General features: G+C 40.6%; 1 protein-coding gene and 1 long non-coding RNA gene across 2 annotated transcripts; one reads left to right on the plus strand and one right to left on the minus strand.

Moving 5' to 3' along the window:
- The first annotated feature begins 692 nt into the window (after window positions 1-692).
- Window positions 693-10,150, plus strand: LOC133509510 (uncharacterized). Its single transcript, XR_009797356.1, has 3 exons — window positions 693-896; window positions 970-1,060; window positions 9,659-10,150. It is a non-coding gene; the product is annotated as an uncharacterized LOC133509510 (long non-coding RNA).
- Window positions 1,423-14,045, minus strand: LOC133509509 (transmembrane protein 26-like). The gene is made up of 6 exons (XM_061836578.1): window positions 12,697-14,045; window positions 11,239-11,335; window positions 8,749-8,841; window positions 6,049-6,248; window positions 5,820-5,899; window positions 1,423-3,340 (listed from the first exon to the last, which is right to left on the minus strand). The coding sequence occupies exons 1-6, from the start codon at window positions 13,062-13,064 to the stop codon at window positions 3,054-3,056; spliced, it is 1,125 nt and encodes a 374-aa protein (XP_061692562.1). The 5' UTR covers window positions 13,065-14,045; the 3' UTR covers window positions 1,423-3,053.
- Window positions 14,046-26,751: the final 12,706 nt, after the last annotated feature.

Here is a 26,751-nt window from a genome sequence, read left to right on the forward strand (position 1 = left end):
CCTTGGTGACCCAAATCCGGGCAACAAAACCTCAATCCAGTTGTTCATCATAGGGGTCTTTTTTTTCCGTGCTTTGTCCAGCTCCTTCCTCGGACCTGTTTGTCGTGGGTGACCTTACCAGGGGGCGGGAACCCCCAGACAGTTTAGCTCCGAGCATCCTCTGGACACAGAAACCCCTCCACCGCCGTAAGGTGACGGCTTCCATGAAGAGAAATGTGAATTTTATTTTTAATTTTTAAACCATTCCATGACTAAATAATTTAATAGATCTAATACGATCATTTCAAGTAGGAGAACAATTTATATTCAAGTTAATTCTCATTTTAATACGAGTGAAAATAAACAATGTCCAAACCAGATGGTTGATTGTCTTATGTTGTTTAATGTACTGAAACAATAGCTCATTATGATACATGATTTAATTCTCGTAAAGCAAACATTGGACAACCCTGATGAAAATGACCGCCAAAATCCAAAACAGGGTAAAAACCGTTAACGCCCCCATCAGGGTGAACGTGTAATTACATATAAAAAGAACCGGAACAATATAAAGGCAGCACAGTGCATTAACGCAATATAAACCGTAATATGGATAATTATGATGGGTTCAAGAAAAAATATACACTTTGTTAAATGAAAAATAATAGGTATCAGGAAGTAATTATATTTGGGCGGAAAGAGGTACTGTAGGATGATGCCGCGGGACCGGGTACTACATATTCCAGAATGCACCGCGATAGTGACGACAACATGGCGACGTACCTGTCCACTGCCCCTACGAAACTACTAATTTCCTCGTCATTAGTTTGAATCAAGTTAAAGAGTTACAGAGAAGGATTCAACTTTGTTTTGAACACACCTTCACGTGTTTAATTGCTCATTACCTTTGGCTGGAGGTAAGGGTATAATGTCTTCTGAAAGCTTAGCCTGCTAGCCAGTCAAAGCTAACCTCTTCACTATGTTTCATAGCGACCTGACGTCACACGTCACCCGTTCACTTGATGTCAGAGAGACAGCCACGTCTCAGAATGCATCGCGATAAACAAACATTCACTTTGCTGTACGTATCAACTTTTTGCCAAAAATATTAAGTAACACAAATGTGATGTTATTTTGGTGCATTTCGGGGTATGATGTGTTAATGTACTAAGTAACAAATTAATTGACTACAATTTTACTTAAAAGTCATAGTGATTCACTAGCCAAAGAATTTTGAACAGATTACATCATCAATTTGTGTTGCTAGAATTACTCTCTACATTGAAGTGATATAAGGCAGTACTGTGGGAAATGACTAAAATGCGAGGTCATATTTTGGATAAAAAAAAATGTTATTGATAACAGGACATTGACATGAATAAAACTGTTGAGCCAAATAAACATCATGCTGTAAGGACAGCTAATCATTGTAACAATGACTCCTTGTGTTATACTATTTTTCTCTTTAATGTGAGAAGTCATACGCAAATCAGGACAATGGTACAGATTCTTTTTTAGGCTTATTCAAAGTGACAAACATACAAAAACCCCCAACAATTTATCCTTGTGTTTTTAAGGGGTAAGGAATACACAAACTGATTAAAGCGCTTGATACTTCTTTTGCCTTTTAACAAATATATTTTACAGTACGTTATTCCCTGTGGGACACTGTCATGGGATATTTATAGTCTTTTTGACATACATGGCAAAATAAAGATGATTCTGATTATAGCAGCTTAAAAAAATCACAACAATCCTTTAAGCATGTAACTACTTAAACGAACAAGAATGAACAGTCTGAGTCAGCGGTAACTCAAATAATTACCCAGTGTTTACAGTTGGGCACATTCTGTTTCACCTTCCTGGTTGAGTTCAAATGCTCCTGTCGATCTCCCGATTCCGTCAGCACTTCACAGTTTCCCATGCTCGAACTACAACAATGGACCATTCCGACCTGTCGATCAACTCATGCAATAATAGCCAATCAGATAGCCGCGTTGTCTTAACCCCTGGCTTGACACGGCCCTCTCGCCATATTGTCCCACAAGCAATGCTGGTTGTCAGTAGCGTGCGCTTGGAAAAGTTAACGTTATAAAGAAAATGGTCCTCAGATGCGCTTGGGGAAGGTGCAATTCTGATGAAAGATATCCTGCTAGGTTACAAGGGGCCCGGTTGATTCATTTTCCAAAGCCTAAAACACAGTTGACGAAGGGTCTACGATGGATTAAGGCTCGCAGAAGCCCGCACGGACAACTAAACGTGGACAATATCAACAAACACAAGGGTGTATGTTCGAAGCTAAGTGAGGGAGAAGTATCTTCTCGGAGTTTGATTTCATTATTATCAGTGCTTAATACATCCATCCATCCATTTTCTTTTACCGCTTATCCTCACGAGGGTCACTGGAGCCAATCCCATCTGACAACGGGCAGGAGGTGGGGTACACCCTGAACTGGTTGCCAGCCAATCGCAGGGCACATAGATTTTTATTTATTTATTTTACTACGGGCAGCACAGTGGAGCATCTGTAGCATGTTGGCCTCACGGCGCTGAGGACCGGATCTCAAATCCCGCCCCGCCTGCGTGGGCATTCTGGTTTACCCCCATATAAAAAAAACATGCATGAATTGGAGTCTTTAAATCGTCCCTTCTTTGCAATTGTGAGTGCGACTGTTGTCTGTCTCCATGTGCCCTGCGATTGGCTGGCAACCAGTTCAGGGTGACCCCCCCCCTCGTGCCCGATGTCAGCTGGGATTGGCTCCAGCACTCTCGCCACCCTAGTCAGGATGAGCGGTTCAGAAAATGGATGGATGGATTATTTTATTGCTCTGGCACACTTTCAAAACTGCCCAGAAATTTCCAGATATCTTCAGAGTTATCTTTACTGCGGTTATATCAGTCCAGTAATTTGAGGTTAGCAGCATCAAGCATGGACACTAAACATGATATCAAGTGTAAGAACATGATAGAAAACCATACTTTTCCCGATAAATGGACTTTGCAAGATGCACGAAGACAACACAGGCGTATTATCGTCCAATCAATACAGGATGACTCAGGGTTTCCCTTTTTAATTATGGGATGCTGCCACTGCCATTCCGGGACGGTCTGAAGTCCTGGCATATGACGGCCAACCTGTACACGTTCAAAATGACAACCAGGAAGTTCTTGATGGCAAAGAAGACCAGCATCTGGTGGAAGACGTCGAAGTAGGTCATGACAGTGAGCCGCACCATCAGGAAGGGCCCGTCCTGGATAAACAAAGCCTCCACGATACCCCAAATGTCTGTGCTGTGTTTGGTCAGCAGGGAAACCTCACGAACATCCTGGTCGGCAACAGGGTCCGACTTGGAGTTCACCACTGTCAGAAACAAGCAGGGAAAGTGTTTAAAATGTAACATACCCTTTTGACATCGAAGTCAGTGATTCTCAACTGGACTCAAAATTGCTCCGACCCAGTAAAAAAGTTACAATTCATCTTGTTCAATTTTTGGTGTACAGTTTAGAGGCGTACTAAGTTCCCTTATGGAAAATATTGGGCAACCGACAAGTGTATCTGCCTCACACATAGTGCAGCTGAACGTCTGACTAGCAGAAGTCATGGCAAGCTTTGTGATTTCGGTGGTACATCAAACTCATTGGAAATCCCCCAAATTGTGCAAACCACAGCTCTTATCTCGAAAAATCTGGAAATCGCGTCATTCATATGTCAAGGCATCACTACACAATTAAAGTCAATGAGGATTATGCCTCAGTCCATCAGGGATGTTTTGTCTATGGAAAAATACACAACCTTCTTGTGAACAAAATCGAAGGCTGGATTTACACAGCACTTTAAAGTGCCCAATTCTGATCGGATGCCCGTATCAAATATTTGTCACTGCTTTATTCTGTTTATTTGCATCTTTAGATTATGTCAATCTTACACTGAGGTAGCATAGCCAATCAGTACATTTACAATGCTCTTACTTTGGTGGTTATCTGATAAGTATCACACTTTTGTCCAAACTTGGACCAAGCCTGATATTGATCAGAAGATATCCAAGTCCGTGAGTTTTTTTTTTACTTACACTGCCATGACGCTCATACCAATTGTGTCACTTGAAACATAAAAAAAGTACCAGTAAGTAAGTTTCTTTCAGCTTGTCCCGTTAGGGGTTTACCCAGCGTGACGTCTCAGATGAACAGTCATGTTTGTTTGGCATAATTTTAACACCGGGTGCTCTTCGTGAGGTTTACCAAACCAATGCTCTAATCACTGAGCTATGGGGCCTCTCTTATCATGTTTAAATAATGATTCCATTTGTTTATCTACCTACAAGTTGTTCACATACGGAGTACAGTACACATGTGCAGTATACTGTCGATTTTCTGATGGTTGCTCGACGTCTGTAACCAAAGCCACTTAGCGTGTTTGCTAAAATACCAAATGAAAGCTAGCTGGCACATATAAGCTCTTTCAATAAACTAAACGAGGCAACAAAGTCAAAATGATATTAAGGATGAATCACTAAAGCATGTTTATGAACATGTTGCACATACAGTATACCGTACAACTACAGAGACTGTTTATAAGTTGAACAAACACGCCGCACTTAGCCACACCCTGACAAAAAGGATACAAGATAAACACCACAGAGAATCTCAGTCAAGCACTATTGAATGTTTTGTGTAAGTGCTGTAAAAGCATCATGATGCTAAGTCCGGTATTGGGATCAAAACTGACTTGTAGCTTATTAAAAAGATCTATTGGGATCATCGTAAGGATGTTCAACTTTACCATCGCATTTTTGTTGTTGTTTTGTTTTGTTTTTATTCTCTTAAATGTTACCTTTGAGAGAATAATTTACATTCTTAACATTGTGTGATATTTTTGAGTTTTGTAGGACCAGAATCTTTGGACCATTTATTTAAATGTAAATTCTGAGGCAGAGTTTGCCTCTAAAACAGCCTGAATATGCTTGTACAATTTTACATTTGCCCAAAGTCACTGTACTGATTGGATCATTATGGCGGTTCGGCATTATGAACAATTCAAAATGAATTCCCCATAGACCACACTTCATCAATCCACTTCATATTGGAGACAAGTGACAACCCGCTGAAAAGGAATGTCTGTCACTGTCACTTTATTTTAGTAAACCAAGTGTTGGCAACCTTGGATTATAAAACTATGATGGACAATAAAGCTGTTTTTTTTAAACTAAGTTTAGTTGATTTACGTAAATGGGGTGGCTCATGTTCAATGTTTCCAGTGGACAACAGACGTCAAACAGGGGTCACCGTGACCGTGTTCTCAAAATCTAAACAAAGGCCTGTCCTGAAAGAACCAATTACCCATGTAACCCGTGTACAAATATTGAGTTGCTATGCTACAATATGTAAAACCAGTCAGTCATAAGTCCTTTCACCGTGATCACGTTGACCTGGTCCCACTGCTGGTTCGAGCTGTAGACAGAATCAGCACTTGTTCTCAACTTTTTCCTATTCCAAAGAGAAGGTTGCCATTATGTCATTGCCAGTGGAGGCGGTGACCGCAGGTCCTTGGTGTAAACATTCAACTGCCTTTTTACGTCAAGAAGCCAACGAACTGGAGTTCCGCGCCACTTTGCGAACAGAGGCAATATGGTGACTTATGTATGTTATATTGGTGACCTCATGAATAAGCACTGGTTTGGTTCTCTGCCAGTGTGAAACCAGACAGCTCTTTGGAGGTGTGCAAGTTGAGTCAAACTGAGGACTGGCACGATCACAGTTGCTCAACTAGCTCTGTTTCGAAGCTATATAATTGTCTATTATTAATAATATTTCTAGTGTTTATTATTTATTCTTTCACTCACCAGCCAAATGTAGAGGGAATTGCAACATGCTCCATGTCCATACAGCTAAGATGATATAGACCAACTGAGGACTGTTCTCTCTGGAAAGGACAATATACAGCTAAAAATTGTTCTTTTGGAAAACTTATGTTGCAACTTGTAGTTCTTTGCAGGTGATCTAATATTCATAAAGGCATGAAACACAAGAGCTCAGAATAGGCCCGCCAAGCAAATGTGATGAGACACCCACTTGACATCTGATAGCGTCTCACTCGTGAATTCGAGGATGTCCGCTGCCGTGCCGACGAAGATCAGAAGCAGCTGAGAGAGCTCATCTCTGGTGACGCCGCCCCCCAGGGGCAGGAGCCACTTTCCCACAATGAGGAGGATGAGCAGGATCTGATGAAGAGCGAGGATCCACTCGTTGGAGCACAACGCCTGGTTGATATTCTGGAAAACCCAGGATTGATCAGAAAAGTTGTATCTAGGTAAACGGACATCTGGATGTGTTTACACTTGGCTTCCGCTGTTGTAGCACGCAGCTAAGTCGTATGACCTGTTACAAGACTGCGCTGGATGTTATTGAAGCCTACCCCCACCCTGAAATGGAAAAGGGACAAAGCATGTTTTCTTTTTGGGGAACAAATCTTAAGAGGTGTATCAGTGACTCAACTGAAAAATGGGCGTACGTACTGGCAAGCTCACAATTGCTTTAATCTATACTTTGAAGATGTTCCATTGCTGTATTACCCATTTTATTATCTGTGGTAATAAAAGAGGAAACCCGTATCTCAAGTGTTTGTTTTCTTTGCAGAGTTCCCCATAGATCAGTGACAAGACCACTTCTTGTGTCCTACAAAATCCATTGGATTTTTATGTGCATTCTCTCCTGTTGATTTAGATGTATTCAGTTTCAACAAAAATCTTGTTTTGAGTCAACATTATTGTGTTTAACAGCATGTTCTGTTTTCTGATAATAGAGGAAAGCTGCATTTATGTCCACTGGTGCCTTAATTGCACCATTCAACTTTTCCTGACTTCCCAGTGGATTCAGGCCAGTATTCCTGAGAAGGCTCTTTGTCTGACTTCCTCCAACGGTCACTTGTGCCTGAGACTTTGAGACGTCTGGTGCTGCATGTATTATGTCAACACTCGCATCTTTGTGCAATGTTCTTCGCGTGTTTATTCTCCCCAAACTGCGAGCCCAATTTGTCTGAGATTCAAAAACCTAAATGCTCCAAGATCTCATGTCAAGTCAGTGTCGGTGTAATTAGGACTAGATTTAGCTTTTTTTCTCTTGACTCAGCACTGATGATGTGTCAGTGTGTTGTTGACTGACTGTGTTGGTCTGACACAAAGTTGGAGGTGGCAGTAGCTCAGACGAGAAGGACTTGGCTCTAAGGACTTGGCTTCGGGACCATAAGGCGGTTGCTTTTGCACTCTCAATATGTCCATCATTGCGGTTTTATGATTGAAAAGCCTTGAATCCTTTCAAACTTGACTTTTACAGCTGGTAAATATAAGCATATCTTTTTTTTTATCATACAAAAAAGTACAATTACCTTGGAGTCTGATATTGGGGAACACAATTTTTGTTGAGTTTGGCCTGACAGCTGTTTTTAACTAATTTTGGGGTGTGGAATCCAAAACTGACCTCAGTTTTTCTCTCTCATATCAAGTTTTTGAAGTATGGATCCTCGTTCTCTTGAAAAAAAATGTGAAAAAGCTTTCTGTTTGCAGTTATCGATCGTACTGACCCTCTGACTACACAAACAAATTGTCGTGCAGGTGTAGATGAGTTCAATCGTAATCTTCTGGTGAGTTTTACTACAGCTAATCAGTAGAATTTTGCTTATCTGGACGCTTAGCTGTGGGGAAAAAAAACTTCACGTGCTAGAAAAAAAAAAAATGGAAGCAGCATGTGAATTTTAGTTTGAATCCCTCCACCCATCCATTTTCTACCACTTTTCCGGGTCGGGTCGTGGGGGAAGTAGCTTGAGCAGGAATACCCAGACTTCCCTTTCCCCAGCCACTTATTGCAGCTCTTCCGGAGGGATCCCGAGGCGTTCCCAGGCCAGCAGATAGACATAGTCTCTCCTGCGTGTCCTGGGTAATCCCAGGGTCTCTTTCCGGTGGGACATGCCCGGAACACCTCACCAGTGAGGCGTCCAGGAGGCATCCGAATCAGATGCCCCAGCCACCTCATCTGGCGCCTCTCAATGTGGAGGAGCAGCGACTCAACACTGAGCAACCCCCGGATGACTGATCTTCTCACCCTAAATTTGAGTTTTAATTTGTATATAACCTTCATATGTAATTGAACACTTATTGTATTGTATTTTTGACCATGGGAACCCACGGGAAGCTTAAATCCACAGTCTGTGGATGTGTTGACTGAAACGAATAGTTACGATTGGTCGTCACAGAGTAACCATTTAGTTGAGACAAGCACCAAAATCAGATTCAATTCAATCAATCAAAATCATTTTTTCTCCCAATGCATTTATCAGTGGTATTTCGCTATCGAGGTCGGGTCCAGTCCTTATCCCCATGAATAGCAGGGATCCACTGTACTATGTAAAGCTTTTAATGGGAGTATCGCGATTGTCACCGAAAACTCCAAATGCTTAAGATTCACTGCAATTCAACCTTGACATATTAGGACTTTGTCTTCTATGACTAAATCTACGGACTGAGTCAATTTCTAATCTAAATCACATGTGCAGGCTGTATTCACCTTTTTTTTAACACCAGACAAACTGACAACATCAGTCACCTGCTTAAGTGTTTCTTCTGAAATCAGCATTATTTTCGGCTCCTGTCACTCCTCTTAATCCTGACATCACTGTGTGGTTTACCAATAAAAGCCGAACATCATCTTGAATATGTCACTCATCATCGCGCACCAATACTGCATGCTAATAATATGCCAATGTGAAGTCAGCTTTACCTCCAGGTAGTTCTGGTACGTGAGGTTTGTCCCTGTGGTCTCGTTCAGTGTGATCACTTGCTTCACGTTCTCCCATGAGTCAAGCTTTTTGCACTGCAACAAGGTAAACCTCATTGTTATTAAAAGACATTTGACATCAAATACAGTTGAGTGAGCGACCCATTTATCAATAATTAATACAGTATTGGACTACTCTCAACCGACAGCGTCTTGTCATGAGACCATGACCCAGCATGATGACAATTTTCTTCACTATTGATCGAACCCGCTACCCATTTTGGCGCCTGATCAAACTATTAATCAGAGTAATTTGTTAACCCATCCATCCACTTTCTAAAGCACTTGTCCACATAAAGGTCACGGGCGGTTGATCTTGAGCCTTTCCCAGATGACTTTGGGTGAGGGACAGGATTGGTCGCCATTTGATCGCAGGTACATAGATAAATGTAGGATAAAGATACATAAAAGCTATACGCACACAAATAGATAAAATGCAGATGTGTGTAGAATTGAAAATTTTGGTGTGATTACATCAGTGAACTGTTAGCAGTTAGAAAACCAACAGCTAAGTTGAAAGACTTTCAATGTGATGAGTTACTCGATAAAGTTAAAAGCACTCAAAGTAATCCATTATATGTACATTTTTTATTTTACACTTGGAGATCACCTCCCCGTTGAATTCTTGATACATTTTTTTAATTAGGTTGATAATCTGAGATGGTAGCCAATAGTCCCTCCCTGGGGTGTTTCCAAATTACTTATCTATACTGTAGGCTGTCAAAGGCTTTTTCGAAATCTATACAATTTATTTGCCAGTCATTACACTGCGTCATAATAATTCTCACTGGAGTAAGATAGTCTGTGCATGACCTGGAGTTCCTAAAACCTGCCTTAACCTTTTTCTCCACAGATCATCTGCAGTCTTCCAAAGAACCTTGTTAGGGATGGGCAGGAGCACCATGCCTCTCCAGTTGTTGCATATGATGAGGTTTCCTCTTTCACTACGGTGACAATTCAGACCATTTTCCATTCTATTGGGATCACGTCTGAGAAAGTGGTAAAAAACCCCTGTCGTCACTATGGGATCAGTTTTCAGAATATAAGAGGGATATTGTCAACTCCTGGTGCTTTTTCAGCTTTCATTTTTTTGACAGTTCTGGTTCATTCAACCTTAGACACACTTCCACTGTTGACCTTCAGTTTTCTGATGGGACCCTGCTGTTATTTCTGGGGAGGTCTATTTAGGAGGAAATGTTCCTCCCGCCGGTCCAGTTCTTGAGCTTCCTCTCCAAGGAGTTGTCCCTGTTTATTCCTCACTGCTTAACTAATGGTTCATTTTTTTTAACGCTAGTTGTGTTGGGATTTTGTAACTATCTTCCATGTTCCTCTATTGAGCTGCAACTTCTACCAATAAATCTCTTGTTCTTTCTCATCTTCTTCTTCACTACATACTATTTTTGTACTCTTACATATATTTCTCTTTTTTGGGGGATAGCTGGTTCCCTATTCCACATGTTTTACGGCTCCACAGACCTGAAACATGGAAGACTACAGAGGGCCTCATAAGCAAAATCCAGGTGTTTATCAACAAACGCCTGTGCTATATCCTCAAGGTGTGGTATCCTGGTAAAACCACAAATGAAGAGTTGTGGAGGAAACCAACCAGGGCAGCGCAGCTACCACCATTTAAAGCAAAGCAAACAAAGTAAATTTATTAGTAATGCGCATTTCATACACGAGATAACGCAATGTGCTTTACATGATTAAAGGCATTTGAAAACAAAGAGATAAAACATTTAAAATGGGATAAAAACAATACAATTAAGGAACAAAATATTTTTTAAAAAGACAATTAAAACTGCATACAGTGCAAGTACTATGATGAAAAAGTGGATATATTCTAGAAGCGTGAGAAAAAAGAAGAGTTTTCAATCTGGATTGAAAAACATTCACACTTGGGGACGACCTCACCTCTGTTGGCAATTTATTCCATTTGTGTGCAGCATAATAGCAAAATGCTGCTTCACCATGTTTGCTTTGGACTCTGTGGTCCACTATTTGACCTGAGTAAGTCGATCTCAGAGCTCTACTGGGTTTGTATTGCGAAAGCATTTCTTTCATGCTTTCAGGACCTCAATCATTTAGTGATTTATAGAACCGTAGGAGAACTTTAAAATCTATTCTAAAGCTGACTGGAAGCCAGTGCAAGGACTTTAGGATTGGAGTTCTATGCTCTGACCGCTTTGAGAAGAAAGCGGAACTGGATAGGGTGCACGCTTATGAATGACTCAAACAACATCACCAGGAAGTGGAAGAGGAAAGCCGGTAAGCAAAGAAACACCTGGAGATATTTCACACGACTGTAAGTCAATAGGTGGTATTTGAAAACCACCAGACTCAGGTTAGAGAGCAACTAACATCACCCACCCTCGCAAAAAACAAAAAAATAATGCCGTATGTGCCCACAATAATGTGATGTGGCAATTGTACCTGAGGGTCGCTGGCTTTGTCCTGCTGGTAGTGCAGCTCCAGAATCCAAATGGAGGGAATGATACTGATGAGAAAGAGAAAGATTGGAGGGGAAAACCTAAAAGACAACACACAAAACAGTCCATGAGAACACTTAATGGGAACGACTGATGTCATGCAAACACTTAGTCGCCATTAGATTGCGTAGAACCAAATATGAAGTTACTTCTAACAGATCTGATCTTCTCCTATTGCCCGACTACTTGTGATACGCTCATGATTTATTCATACACTTCAATGCTTCGCTTCACATTTAATCGTATGACATGCAGATAAAGCAAATTGGAGGTCCACTTTAGTCTTCCTGAGTACCATAAAGTAGATTCGGTAAGGCTTGTACAGGCTTGTCTCGGAATAGCTCAGGGGAAACATTATCAGAAAATATTCACAACGGCTTTTTTTTGTGTGTGTTGTTTGTAATCTTTTCATCAGCACAGTCAGCTGCATGAGGGAGACGCGCCATATTTTAATTGGAGCTTGTAAGGGTCCTGACAGAAACGGATTTGAACCCAGACCCTAAGATCAGTAGTACTACTCTTGCAAAGTATCATATACATTTACAGAAATGTCAAAGTCAACTTCAGTTAATGTGTTCCATCCATCCATTTCCTTCGCCACTTATCCTCACGAGGGTCGCTGGGAGTGCCAGACTCTATCCCAGCTGTCAACGGGAAGGAGGTGCGGTACACCCTGAACTGGTTGCCAGCCAATCGCACAGTTAATGTGTTATACATGTGCATTACATTTCATATCAAAGTTACCAAAAATATGTCCAAGGTAACATTTTTTTGTTATTGTATTTTTAGTAAAGCACTCTAGTTGGCTGATTTACTCCGGTGGTTTTACATACTGTGTATGTAGAGCTGCTGCTGTATCAAAATGTCTTATCCTCCAGTTGTAGGGTTACAATGTATTTGTTTTGTAAATCCTATCAATTCCTTATTTGCTGTGGCGCAACGTTAAAGTTTAAACATTTACCAGATTTGATGGTTTCATGACAGACCTTCCCAAAAGGTGCTATGTTTCTCGTTCATAAATATTCCGTTAAAATGTATGCAACTGTGAAATTAAACTTGGCTGGCTGGTAGACCAGCCCACCCCCCCCCCCCAAACCTCTGATCTTAGAATCGCCACATGTTACAATTGAGCCAAATTTGGAGCTCATGATTGACCTTTTTTTTTTTTTTTTAAAAAATCAACAACCCGCATCATGTCCTGTTTCTCATCATCAGCTTCCATGGAATTAAACAATGCACTTTTTTAAAGGGGGGGGGGGGGATTCCACGACCTCTATTTAGGGCGGGGGTTGACGACCACCCTTGTCTTGATTGTCCTGTGAAACAATAGCAGCAGCAGCAGCTTAAGTAACGGTAGCTCAGTTGGGAGTTTAAAAAGTGTCTTAAAAATCGTTTCATTTACCATTTGTAATCTTGTCCTTTCCTCTTTTTCAGCGTGACGATCATCTCTAGCAGGAGCGGCACGAAGAGCAGCGTGAGCAGCCAGAAGATGTTGTCCCCCTTCACCCATGTCACCCGCCACACGCCCGCCAGCGACACGAAGAGAAAGAGCGCCCTGGTCACGATCGCGCAAGTAAACTTCAACACGCTCAGCATCATCTTCTCCCCCCCACCGCCCGCCCCCTTCCAACCCGGTACAGTACACACTGCTGACTGAAAAACTAACTCAGCATTGCAGGATGAAGTTTGTGGTACTTGCACACACACAAAAAGTGGGATCAAAGTTGAAGCTCCACCCCGAGTGGGAGTGGGAATCGGGGCTTGCAGCATGAAGCCTCTCGCTGTAGACTACGCGACACAGTTTGCCGCGGTGATGTTGAGGATTATTCATAGACAGCAGTTTGGGGAGCGACGTTTTCAAAAGCTTCCACGCGAGGGCGCCAAAGACCTGCGCACGTTTCATTCCAAGCCACAGTTGGCACGATTGTTGAAAATGTGCTCAGTCAGCTCAAGGAAAACAAACAAGCAAACGAAGAAACAAACAGAGCATGATTTAGCGTAACAAGTACTGTTTAGTTAATCTTTAGTGGAACATGTTTATTTTGTGTAAAAGGTTTTCAATTTTAGACCAGCTTTCCCCTTAGGAACTATTGGCCCTGCTAACAATTTTCTATAGAACATTTCTAAAGCGCGAGACTTCGTTTGTTAGATTCTTTTTTTCTTTTTTTTTAACTTAAAAAAAAATCCCCAAATTGGAAAAAAATGTTAGGAGGTATAATTATAATACTATATTGTCTGCCTTTCACCCAAAGTCAAATTGGAAAGGCCTGAACAGGATAAGCAGTGCTCAAAATGGATAAGCAATTTAGAAAATGGATGAATTAAAATAAAAATCAAAAGAGATGAATGCTACCAGATGTCAAATAATTTTTCAAATCAAAAATTGAAATAATAATGCCAAAGGAATCTTGAGCATTGCAAAGTGTCTGACTATTTTTTATTTGAAAAATAAATATAAAAGATTGCTATATGCTATAACTACTACGGAGCCCCTAAAGGGACATTGAGAAAAAACAAACAAACAAGTGGTTTCTCATTGTAATGAGTAAGTTTCTCATTGTAATGAGTAACTAGTCCATTGCATGTGTGCATGTATAAAAGACCCTTATTCCTTATTCAGGAAGCTACCTCTAGGAGGTAAATAAACTATGACCCATAGGGAGCCGTTTTTCGACACTCTGATCGTAATGAGTAACTTACTCATGAGTTACAATGAGTAACTAACTCATTACAATGAGAAACCAGTTAGTTTTTTTTTCCAATGTCCCTTTAGGGGCTTCGTATATAACAATGTGTTTTAGTTCAAAAAAATATTTTAAAAAGGTTTAGAATATTTAAAAAAATAAAGAAGTTGAATGTTTGCAGCTATAACACTATTCTTAATTGAAAAATGTAATGTAATGTAATTTTTAAACATAGTTTTAATGTTACAAGATATTTTATTTATTTTAATTTAGATAAAATGAAAAAAAGCAAAAATGTTGAATGTTAATCATTGCAATATCATTGGATCATTTTTACTGGATCTATTTTTATTTTTTAAAAAACAACAGTATAATACAAAAAGTAAAAAACATTACAACAATAAACTCTTTAATTTAGTACAATTATCATAAAAAAATTATGCTACGATACTTACTATTCAGTTTAGCAAAATTTTCCATGGAAATCAATAATATTTGTAAATAGATCCAATACAACAACAAAGTAAAATCAATGACCTTATTGTGCTGCATGTTATGTCATTTCCTCCTTTACAGATCAACACATTAAATTCTGTGTGCGCCTTCACTTTTTATACTTTTATAATGTTGCATAAAACAATCAGCTTGTACATTGTCTATTCAATCATGTGAAAAAAAAACCACTTTATCAGGCATTCTGATCACATATCTCATTATATCTCCTGTACAGGAAGTAACTCGCTCTGCAGTTCAGACTGGCTCTTGCTCTTCTATACACACACACACACACACACACACACACACACACACACACACACACACACACACACACTAGCCTGCCAATCCAGATGAGGGAAAGGGCAGACCGGGCCATGCGTGACCTTGGAAGGGAGACAGACTTTTCCTGTCTTTGTTCCACGCTGTCCATCATCATCATCATCATCATCATCGCCATCTCTTGCACTGGCAGGGCACAAAAGAGAGTCGGCGTCAGGAGTGAAAATAGTAGCCGGCCCGGGTCACTTCCTGTTAGAACGATGATGCTGATGCTGATGATGTTGTCGTTGGGTTGCAACAGGTGGCGCTCAACACCACGCAATGAAGGACTACTGTATAACCTCTCAGGGATATTGGGGGGGGGGGGGTGCTCAGAGTCCAGTTTATTTCGGGTTCGCCACACTTCGCTGAGCACAAGTCACATTTTCCAAATATGACGGTTTTCTCTCTTTCCATATTTGGGTGGAGGAATTCTGCTGAATGCATTTGTTTGCTCTGCGGATTTGACGTTTAAGATGTAAGCATAGAGGTGCCAACGTCACCAGCCTGTAATGACTGTTGCTCTAATCCGTGCATTTGTTAATTTGTTGTTCTTTTCTGTTGCTTTTTGCTCCCCCCCCCCACTTGTTTATTCCTAAATACATAAATCAGATTCCAATAGGTGTTACCTTGTCTTTTGTTATTGATTTTTGCTCTTTTCTCCGAGATGACAAGTGTTGTTTTTTTTTTATTATTGTTTTTTTCACGTTTTGCTTTCATTCTTCACTTTTTCCTCCACAGGTTTCCGACTTTTGTTGTCTTTTGTTCTCCATTTTTACTCACTCCCTTGTTCTTGTTTATGGCCAGATTGTCTAACCGTGTTTCAACAGGTGTTGCTTTTATCTTTTTGTTGGTGGTGGTGGTGGTGGTTTTTGCTGTCTGTTTGTTTATCCCACGACGATGGCTTTTTATTTTTTTTGCTATTGATTTATTACTTTTTTCTCTTTCTTTACCTACAGGTTCCAGTATTTTGTTGCTTTCTTTTTTGTTCTCTTTTTCTTCTCGTTTGAACAGATTGTTTTTTATCTTCTGTTGTTGCTTTTTGCTGTCTTTTTTTACTCTTTTTTTATCACCAGGTTCCTTGTCTTTTCATGTTACTGATTGGTCTCTTTTTTTTTTTTTTTTTTACTCAAAAGTCCCCAGGGCACTTTCTCTGTCCCTAAGATGTTTTTTTTTTTTTTTTTTTAATAGATTTTTGGACCTTTGTATGGGAGTCACTGATGGTGTTGTGGTACACACGCCTGCCTTTGGTGCGGGCAGTTTGGGATTGATTCCCGCTCAGTGATGGTGTCGATATCTGCCCTGCAACTGACTGGTGACCAGCTGAGGGTGTAGTCCGCCTTTTGACCGAAGCCGACTGGGATAGGCACCAGCTTTCCCGCAACCCTTGTGAGGATAAGTGGCTTGGCTAATGACATGACCTTATCCTTTTTCCCAAAACATGCACAACAAGTGCTTTCCTCCTTTTTATCATTGTTGTTTTTTGCGCTCTTGTTCTCCTAGTTTATCCCCAGGTGCCAGCAGGTGTTGCTCTCTTTTGTTTTTGCTTTCTTTTTTCCCTCTTTTTCTATCCCGAGCTCCTCCAAACAGATTGCATCACATATTTTTGTTGAACGTATGCTTTTTTTTTTTTTGCATTTTGTTCATCCCCAGGTTCCAGAATTTCTTACCGTTTCTTTCTTTTCTTCTTGTCTATCCCCGCGTTCTCAAACCCGGTTGCATCAGGTGTTGTCATGAATGTATTTTGATGCCATTTGCTCTCTTTTCTTCTTGTTTGTCACCAGATTCCCCAGATAGCGACAGCAACATGTTTTGTTATTGCTTTTTTGGTCTCTTTTTTTTGTTGATCCCTAAGTTGCCAAACCAGGTTCCAACAGCTAATATTTTTGTTTGCCAATTGCTCATGCTTTTGGCTCTCTTTTTTCACCCTCGTTTCTTCCCAGGTTTCCTCACCCATGTCTCAAAAGGTGTTGTTGTTTATTGTATTGTTTTTTTTTCTTTTTTATTCCCTTGTTTATCGTAGGCCGGCACGGCGGACCCGATGGTAAAAGCGTTGGCCTCACAGTTCTGAGCTACCCTTTCAATTCCGGACCCGCCTGTGTGAAGTTTGCATGTTCTCCCCGTGCCTGCGTGGCTTTTCTCCGGGCACTTCGGTTTCCTGCCACATCCCAAAAACATGCAACATTGATTGGACACTCTAAATTGCCCCTAGGTGTGATTGTGAGGGCGGCTGTTGTCTGTCTCCGTGTGCCCTGCGATTGGCTGGCAACCAGTTCAGGTTTTGCCCTACCTTTTGCCCGTTGACAGCTAGTAGAGGCTCCAGCACTCCTTGCGACCCTTGTGAGGATAAGCAGTTAAGAAAATGGATGGATGATTATCATAGTGTTCCAGCAGTTGCACTGTTTTTTTTTTTTGGGGGGGGGGGGCGGTCTTGTTTTAATCCTCTTGTTTTTCCTTGTTTATCCTCTAATTCCAGCAGGTGTTGCTGTTCTTGTCTTTTGGTTTGATTTTTGCCTTCTCTCCTCGTTTTTTCCACCAGATTCTGCAACACAGTTTCCAATTTGGTGCTTTTTCCCCCCCCTCTCTTTTATCCTCGTTGATCCCCGTTTCTCACAACTATGTTCCAACAGATGTAATTGTTGTTGTCATTTGCAAATAATTTTTGCTGTGTAACCATGCATCAAAGCTGTTGTCTTCTCTTGTTGCTTTTTGCTCTCTCTTCTGTCGTTGTTTAATCCCATCTTCCTCAACAAAGTCCCAGTAGGTTTTACTGTATGTCTTTTATTAATGTTTAGCTTGATCTTTTTTGTTCCCATTTTGTTCTCTCTCTTATTCTCTTTTAATTCCTCCAATTAAAATCTCTCTTTTTTTCTTTTTTTTTTTTGCATCCAGGGTCAAAAGTGAAGCAGGTGGCTCACTAAGCGGCCACGCATCCCCCCCCCCCCCCCCCCCCCGGCTTGTTCCCAAACCGCCAACCTTCTACACAGTCACACATGTCAGGCATTTTCATTGCGAGAAATTGCACTTTAAATGGATAACACATGACTCATTCTCTCGCTCGCTCTCTCTTTCTAGTCTCTGTGTCGACAGCTGCAAGCGGCCGAGCGCTTATTAGACAAATATGATTCAGAGCAGGCAGGCAGCGAGGCTCATCAAAGCTTTTCCAGTGTGGAATCTCTGACAATAATGAGTTTTTTTGCGTTAAACAATATTATGTTACCTTCATTTTCCTTTCTATCTTGCCTGACCTTAAAGCTGGAAAACTGCTGTGTATTCTGCATTAGCAATCAAAACAAGAGACTATTATGCGGCACTGAGCCCCCACCCCACACCCCCCCTCCCCACCTCCTTCTCTTGGCTCATGTTGCCTGTGCAGTAAACAGCCCACAGATGTTTTACATTGATATTAACAAGTTTAATTTGTCCCCACCAGAAAAAAAATGCAGGGATTAACCTCTCTGTGTCCGCTGTGTATATCGCGGCAATTTCATCTTGAACGACGAGTGGCTTTTTTTTGGGGGGGGATGAGGTCATTTAGTTGTCTCAGAGTAAACCTGGCGTCGCCATAGCAACCCCGATTGATGGCTAAATTGCCTTATAAAACGAGATAAATCGTTAATGCTCGGAGGAGATTATTTCTGCGGCGCTGTCACTGAGTCATATTTGGAAATATGCTTTGAAAAGCATAAGCGTTTCAGTTTGGACCATTTTGGTAATTTACTCTTGTACCACAATTACAGCAGTTCGGTTTTTATATGTGCTGGTTTTTTTCTTTCCTTTTTTTTTCTAGTTTAATTTCATTTTCCCAAACCAGGTTCCAATGTTTTATGACTTTTTTTGCTCTCCTTTCCCCAAATTTATACTCTCTCTCTCTTTCACACACAGTCGCTCACTCACTCACACACGCACACCTATTTTGAATGAAATAACTACAAACCCAATTCCAATGAAGTTGGGATGTTGTGTTAAACGTAAATAAATACAGAATACAATAATTTGAAAATCCTGTTCTAATGAAACCACTACAAAGACAAAATATTTAATCTCCAAACGGATTATTGGCAAATGATGATTAACTTTGAAATTTATGGCTGCAACAAATTGATGGTGTGGTGGTGCACACGCCTGCCTTTGGTGTGGGCAGCGTGGGATCGATTCCCACTCATTGATGATGTTGATATCTGCCCTGGGGCTGACTGGCGACCAGTTCAGGGTGTAGTCCGCCTTTTGACCGAAGCTAGCTGGGGTAGGCTTGTGAGGATAAGCAGCTTGGATAATGACATGACAAATTCCAAATAACTGGGACGGGTGGCAAAAAAGACTGAGAAAGTTGAGGAATGCTCATCAAACACTTGTTTGGACCATCCCGCAGGTGAACAGGCTAATTGGGGACAAGTGGGTGGGTCTAAAAGGAGCTTCGCAGAATTGCTGTCATTCACAAGCAAAGATGGGTCAAGGTTCACCTCTTTGTAAACAAGTGCATGAGAAAATAGTCAAACAGTTTAAGGACAATTATCCTCACCATATACCGTAATTTCCGGCCCGTAAACCGCTACTTTTTACATATGCTAAAGGTTTATGCGGTGATGCGGCTAATTTGTGCATTTTTTCTAACAGCCGCAAGGGAGCACTCGAGGGGAAAAGGCAAGAGTGATACCGGTGGAATATATGTGCCGAGGAACTGACTTTTACCGGTCCAGCCCTGTTAGCGCTGCGCTAGCGAGTTACTGCCATGTCTCAGTGATTTTTACCAGTATGTTTTTTCTTAACCGGCCCTGTTAGCACGGCACTAGCGTTAGCTCGGCGGCGCTACTGTTAGCGTTAACGCGGCGGCGCTAGCCCTAGCGTTAGCGTGGTGACGCTGGTGTTAAACTCTCTATGTACCGTCTTTCTTTGTAAATATCTCGTGTTTCATTGTGGGTTTCAAAGTGGACACTTTTACACGGTTGCGGCTTATGTATGTATGAAATGGTATTTCCTTTACAAATGTACCGGGTGAGGCTTATAAGCAGGTGCGATCTGTAGGCCAGGAATTATGGTATTTAGCGAGTTTATCATCTATGGTCAGTGTGCCATTGCTGATTTGCGGTCCACGGTTCGTGGCCCCGCATATTTGAGGATTTTGCTCTCATTTTTTTAAATGTACTTTATTTTCACACTAGTTGAGGTCTTAAAATCTCTTCTAACTAGATGAAATTCCACATTAGAAATGGCTGTGGTGTGCCTCAGAGCTCCAACATTTGCAAACGTTGTTGTGTGACTTGTCACACTAGTTGGTAGCATGCATTCTATGACACATTTTCGCGTGTATATAAGCCACTGTGCGATGGCGCTCACAAGGCAGTGAGGAATAATTGCATTTTTCATCTGTATGCAGAAGAAGCTTACATATACCCTCACACTGCCTGCCTACTGCATGACTGACGATGTTTAACACACTCACGGTGTCACATGGAAACTAAAATTGTCACACCGCAGCAAACAGTTGCATAACTAGCAAATATTAAAACAACAACAAAAAAATGCCAAGAAATAATTGACACAAAACATGGACTTCAAATGCTATTTACATGCTCCCAGTATGCTTTGCCCCTCTAAGGACTCTTATTGACTCCAAATGTGCTATTAAGTAATCCATACATTCAAGGAAGTAGAATAAATAAGACCAGAAATTACATTGTGCGTAATTATGGAAAATAACAGAGGGGCAAAATATTGAACACCCCAAGTGATATTTATGTAATACATTGCACAAAAGCCAGCTATGGTGGCGGAGTTCATTACTCGCTGGATTCCTTGTGAGAACAGTCCCTGCTTATTCCAGGTCTTTTTTTTATGCTCTCCAAAGGTGGTCTTTGGCTTTTGGATAACTCTTGTGATTCTTTGCACCCCTCTGTCATAAGTCTCATGAGGAGCACTTGATGGAGGCATATTTATGGCAGTAGGATTAGCTTTCCAATTATGTATTATGTCACCAACCGTGCTCACAAGAATGTTCAGAAGCTTCGGAAAAATGAATGTAACCAACGGCATCTTTATGTTTTGCAACAATTAGACAGCCTTCTGCTCTTACCCATCCTGAAATGTGTCTTGACTCACACACCTTGGCAATGAAACCTTTTTGTCGGCCAACAATTAGGACTGAACCATCTGATATTCATTTGGACTGACAAAAGACTGGATCGCTGTTGGATTATTGATGGATTCTAGACTTTCCATGCCTTTTTTTCACATGTTTAATGCTTTTTTCCCCCCTGTGTCATTTCACATTTATACACCCAACTTCATTTCCAAGTTTATTTGTTCTACTTTTTTGTTTGTATTGATTACTTGGGTTGCTCCCAGTGTCTGGTGAAAGTTTCAGGTCAGTACAATCTATTGAAGTATATTTAGTGAGAAAAATGGTGATGCGTTCAATACTGTTGGAGCTTTTTTGTTTTTGCTTTCTCCTCTCTCCTTTCTCTTGAATTCAATGTATGTATATATACAGATTATTTTTGCATCTAAATCGCAAAAATCCATCTTTTTTTTTTTTTTTTTTTTTGGGGGGGGGGGGGCAACACAGCACCATTTGCGGTGATCTAGTGGGTCACTGCCCCGGAAGGAGAAGCTAATATGGTCGGTGAGTCATGTGATCACAGATACCCGTGAACATTTATGAGCATTTTATGAGAAATTCCTCAGGTGGCCGTCCTCAGTAGCCGCATAGTTCAAGCGCCGTGTGGTTTGGAATGGAGCAAGCAGATCGGGTTCTGTATTAATGGATTCCTCCGATGTGGAGGTAACATACACGGCAAACCTCCGTGAAAACACGTGTACGAGTCGCTTGCAGCTGTAACTCAATCTAGCCCGTTCAATCATTCTCATCTTTTTATGGTTAAACCCCATCAGACATTTACATAAATCCATTATTCATGCTTCTAATCCTTGCCTCAGATGGTGAGATATTAAATGTAACTGTATGCAGATGGCGGCGGCGAGACAGCTTAGTTTATTTGCAGTTTGCACTTTTCTCATCCCGCTCGGCTTTTTTTTTTTCCTACATCAAGCAAGGCCGACACACACTTGCAAACCCAGCAAAATACAAAAACAAAACAAATCCCGCTGGGGTGTTAAGTAGCAAGTAAAATAAGCAAGGAATAACCACTTCTCAATACAGCAGTGCCTTGAGAAATGAGTTTTTGTCCCGTGAACACACTCATAACTCATTACACTTGTATCTCAAATTAAATTTCCATTTTGAAATGAATGAAAACGCCATTACTGTCATCTCTTTCAGCCCTCACCTCCAAATGAATCTCAACTTTTTTTTTAAAATAAGGAAACATGGCATGCTAAAATGTTTTATGAAAAAAACACAACAGTAATGTAATTAAATGGGATGTAAAGCATAAAATATTTTGTTCATCATTATCTAATGCTGCATCCTTGGCTGTATAATACAGTCATGCAGAAAATTCTCTACTACTCAGTAAATTGCTGTAATAGTACCGTATTTTCCGGCCTACAGAGCGCACCTGATTATATCACCCAGTACATTTGTAGAGGAAATACCATTTGGTACCGCACCTGTGTAAAAGCCGCAAGTACCCACATTGAAACACGAAATATTTACAAAGAAAGACAGTACACAAACAGTTTTCAAAGTTTTAATACCTTAGCTTAGCTTAGCTTAACGTAGCAACAACAAGGTAGCACAAACAGAGACACTGCAGTAACACAACAGCAACATGCTAGTGCGGCGCTAAAGATAGAGCCGCGCTAGCAGGGACAGTTAAAAAAACATACCAGTAAAAATCAATGAGACACGGCAGTAACACAGCAGCAACACGCTAGCACAGCACTAACAGGGCCGATTAAAAAAAAAAAAAAAAACATCCCTAAATCACTGAGACACGACAGCAGCAGCATGCTAACGCAGTGCAGGGCTGGTAAAAAAAAAAACAACAACATACTGGTAAAAGTCACTTCCTCGGCACATATATTCCACTGGTGTCAGTCTTACTTTTTGCGCTTGAGTGCCCCTTGTGGCCGTTAGGAAAAAAATGCACAAATTAGCCGCATCACCGCATAAACCGCAGGGTTGAAAGCGTGTGAAGAGTCGCAGCTTATAGGACGGAAATTACGGTAATAATTTTTGATAAGGAATATATGACTGTGAGTATTATATGTCTCTACATAGGTTAAAATATTTGCATATTGTGTATGTTGAGACGCTAATATTAGCACGTGAATAGCATTTTCCATTCATGTATGCATTAGGCTAACTGGACTTTTGTAACACAGAGCTATGTAGTTTAAATTACACAACGTGCAATTCTCTTTGTTTCATGTTCAATTTGAGAAAACTGAGTCGCTAGTTCATAGCATTGCGGCTGGAGATAATGTTTACCTTTCCGTGCCGCGTGCACGACAACGCGCTGTGATTGAGGTCAAATCACGCTGTAAATTACGCGTCAAACCAGGCGAGGCTACAGGAAGGTGTCTATTCAGCAGAGGAGTGGACACACTTTGCGGTGCGTCGTCGTTTTTGATCTGGCGAGGATAGCGGCGCGTCACGTCTATCCACGAGCGGCGGTGTTTTGCTAATGGTCAGCCGACGCCGCCCCGCAGGAGGGCCGCAAATACGCAGCATGGCGCAGTCGTACAGATGGAACTTGAGCGCTGATTAAAAGCGGACCCTTTCGCTCGTGTAATTGGATTTCCCGTTCTGGAGAAATGTAACACCGCCTTCTAATGAGTCAAAGGGGCTAAAATTTGTCGCCGTGCATCTCTGGTTACATTCCACACCAATAAACATAACTATATAAGTACGATACTCTATTGAATCGCATTGTATTGTATTGTTGTAATACAAGCCCACACTACAATCAATAAGCTATAACTTAAAACCCTACCGAGCCTTAAAACGTCCATCCATTTTCCAAGCCGCTCATGCTCACAAGGGTTGGGAGAGTCCCGGAGTCATTTGAAACTGGAAAATTGATGCTAAATCCGTAGCACTCCTACCCTGAAATACAAGAATCATAAATAAATGAACAGAAATACATTAAAGTTTCAGATGATCTGCAACATGACTTAAAAATAAAATGAAATGTCCACATTTGTCTTTAAAAGAGATTAAAAGATGAAATAACTACAGTAAATGAGGTAAGAATACGTAAATAAATACAATGTCCTTAGATCTGAATTAGGACTTGAAAATAAAATACCAAATATATAAAATTAAATAAATACAATATCTTTGTAACAGATATGTAACGTGACTTAAATGTAAAATAAAATACAAAAAATATATATGACAGGAAACAAGGAAAAATACAAAGTAAAACATCTTCAGAAAAAATAATACATCAAAAAATAAATCTAAAAAATCATTACTGTACAACAAAATAAAATATTAGAAATTTTTTTAATAAAATGGAAATAGTCAATTAAACGGCAGCACCATGGATCAGATGGTAAAGCGTTGGCCTCACAGTTCTGAGGTCCCGGGTTCAATCCCGGCCACCTGTGTGGAGTTTGTATGTTCTCCCTGTGCCTGCGTGGGTTTTCTCCGGGCACTCCGGTTTCCTCCCACATCCCCAAAACATGCAACATTAATTGGACACTCTAAATTGTGATTGTGAGTGCAGCTGTTTGTCTCCATGTGCCCTCCGATTGGCTGGCGACCAGTTCAGGGTTTACCCCGCCTCCTGCCCGTTGACAGCTGGGATAGGCTCCAGCACTCCCCGCGACCCTCGTGAGGATAAGCGGCAAAGAAAATGGATGTTTATCGTCGTCAATTAAAACGAATATGTCAGATTACAATCGACTTCATAGATAATTGAAATTACATTGAAGTAAATCATGTTTCTGGAATACATGCTAATCATTATCACATGACATTAAGCTATTTTAGTGGATTTGTTATTGCTTTATTCCGGTGTCGATGGTGCCAAACCTCAATCCTCAGGATCATTATCGTATATCCAGTCTACAAATACTGTATGTGTGAAACACTTTTATCGGTCTTGCACAGCGTCTTTTATTTATGTTTCTTTTCCTGCTCCTTTTTGTAGCCCTTTTCAAAGCGCGACGCTCACATAGATCAAAATAGAAAAGCACAATAAAAGCAGGCTTGTTAGCAATGTACGAGCCCGAGGTAAGAGTCCCATGTGTGGTTGCATTTAAAGGCCGCTACTTTCTCATTCACTTGGCGGGGATTGAAGCTCCCCTTTCCTCTTCCAAAAATTCCCAGACAATCCTCTATAAAAGAGACCCCCGGGCGCACGTTCTTGTCAATATCCACATGGAGATTTTCAACGGGCGACATGCAGAAAACGCTGGCGATAAGAGCTGGAACGGTGCCATCGATTTAAGAGGGGCGGGGGTGGGACTTCATTATGGAGACCGCCATTAACAATGAGGGTCCATTGATTGAGCTGCTGTGATGGCGTTGAGGGAATTCGAGAGGAGATAATGCTAAGACCAGTTGGATCGGACACACGGCGGGGACAGTTTTTACTGCAGTCGGAGTTGACCGTTCCTGGGAAGTAACAAGTCGTTAGACCAATAACGTGATTGCTGAAATCAGTTTAAAATTACTGTCACAATATCAATAAAAAATACTAACATGCTTGCTAAATATTGTTTTGTTTTTTTTTCCATGGCTGTGGCTGGCAAATGGACTGACTCTTCTTATATGTTGAATTTGGAGTGTTTTTTTTCTTGTTTCCCAAAAATGTTCAAAAAAAGACACAGGCTTATGATTCCAGTATAGTTTCACAAAGTACGACCTACAAAAAATACTTAGCTCTCCAACTACCACCATGAACTCTTGTGAGGATAAGCCGCTTGGATAATGACATGAGATATATATATAATATCCTCCTGCCCGCTGACGGCTGGGATAGGCTCCAGCGTGCTCCGCGACCCTTGTGAGGATAAGCGGCAAAGAAAATGTATGTATGTATATATATATATATACAAATTTATTTATTTATTTATAAATTACTAAATTGCCCCTATGTGTCATTGGCTGGCAACCAGTTCAAGGTGTACCCCACCTCCTGCCCATTAATAGCTGGGATAGGCTCCAGCATGTTCCGTGACCCTTGTGAGGATAAGCGGCGGCTAAATAAAATAAATGGATGGATGGATGACTTTAGAATCACTGTATTCTGTTTCTATTTCTGTTTAACACAATCTACCAACTTCATTGGAATTGTGTTTGCATGTGTGGAACCAACGTATTTATGATTAATAATTGATTACTTATATTAGTTACAATATATTATTAATTAAATAAGTACTTTTTTCTCCCAGTGCAGCAGCATCAAGTATCTGTACTGAAAAAGAGTACTTCATTTTCAGTTGCATATGATTAAAAATGGCTAAACTTCATACATTTTGGAAATGTTTACTTTTTGTCAATGTATCGGCGAGTTCTCAAATGCGAGTACTTGTCTATCTAGGATGTAAAACATAAACTATTTTTGTTCATCATAATCTAACGCTGCATCATTGACTGTATAATACAGTCATGGAGAAAATGCTCTACTAATAGTGTATAAATATATATATATATATATATATATATATATATATATATATAATAAAAAGGAAGCGCTATCAGTGCATCCCGACTTAAAATCACCATTTAAAGTCATTTAATCTATCTATCTATCTATCTATCTATCTATCTATCTATCTATCTATCTATCTATCTATCTATCTATCTATCTATCTATCTATCTATCTATCTATCTATCTATCTATCTATCTATCTATCTATCTATCTATCTATCTATCTATCGTTATGTCGGGGGGGGGTTGAAGGAAAAAAAATGTTGCATAATCCATGTTTGCCAGTAGTTTGTGCGCGTGGGTTTGAGCATGACTTGTGGAGAAACAGCACCGCCCCGTGGACACATTTAGCAGCGCACGAATCAGCAGCTCATAGAATACACTGTAAC

The sequence above is a fragment of the Syngnathoides biaculeatus genome, chromosome 12 (assembly GCF_019802595.1).
Source record: "Syngnathoides biaculeatus isolate LvHL_M chromosome 12, ASM1980259v1, whole genome shotgun sequence".
In the NCBI taxonomy this organism is placed as follows: Eukaryota; Metazoa; Chordata; class Actinopteri; order Syngnathiformes; family Syngnathidae; genus Syngnathoides; species Syngnathoides biaculeatus.

Bases quoted from the DNA above. Each gene is read 5' to 3' on its own strand.
- LOC133509509 (XM_061836578.1), bottom strand. From the start codon at position 13,064: ATGCTGCAAGCCCCGATTCCCACTCCCACTCGGGGTGGAGCTTCAACT. The intron at 5,900-6,048 runs GTGGGTGTCTCA...TGTCCTTTCCAG, and splicing joins GAGACGCTATCAGATGTCAA to AGAGAACAGTCCTCAGTTGG. The intron at 3,341-5,819 runs GTGAGTGAAAGA...TGTTTCTGACAG, and splicing joins ATTCCCTCTACATTTGGCTG to TGGTGAACTCCAAGTCGGAC.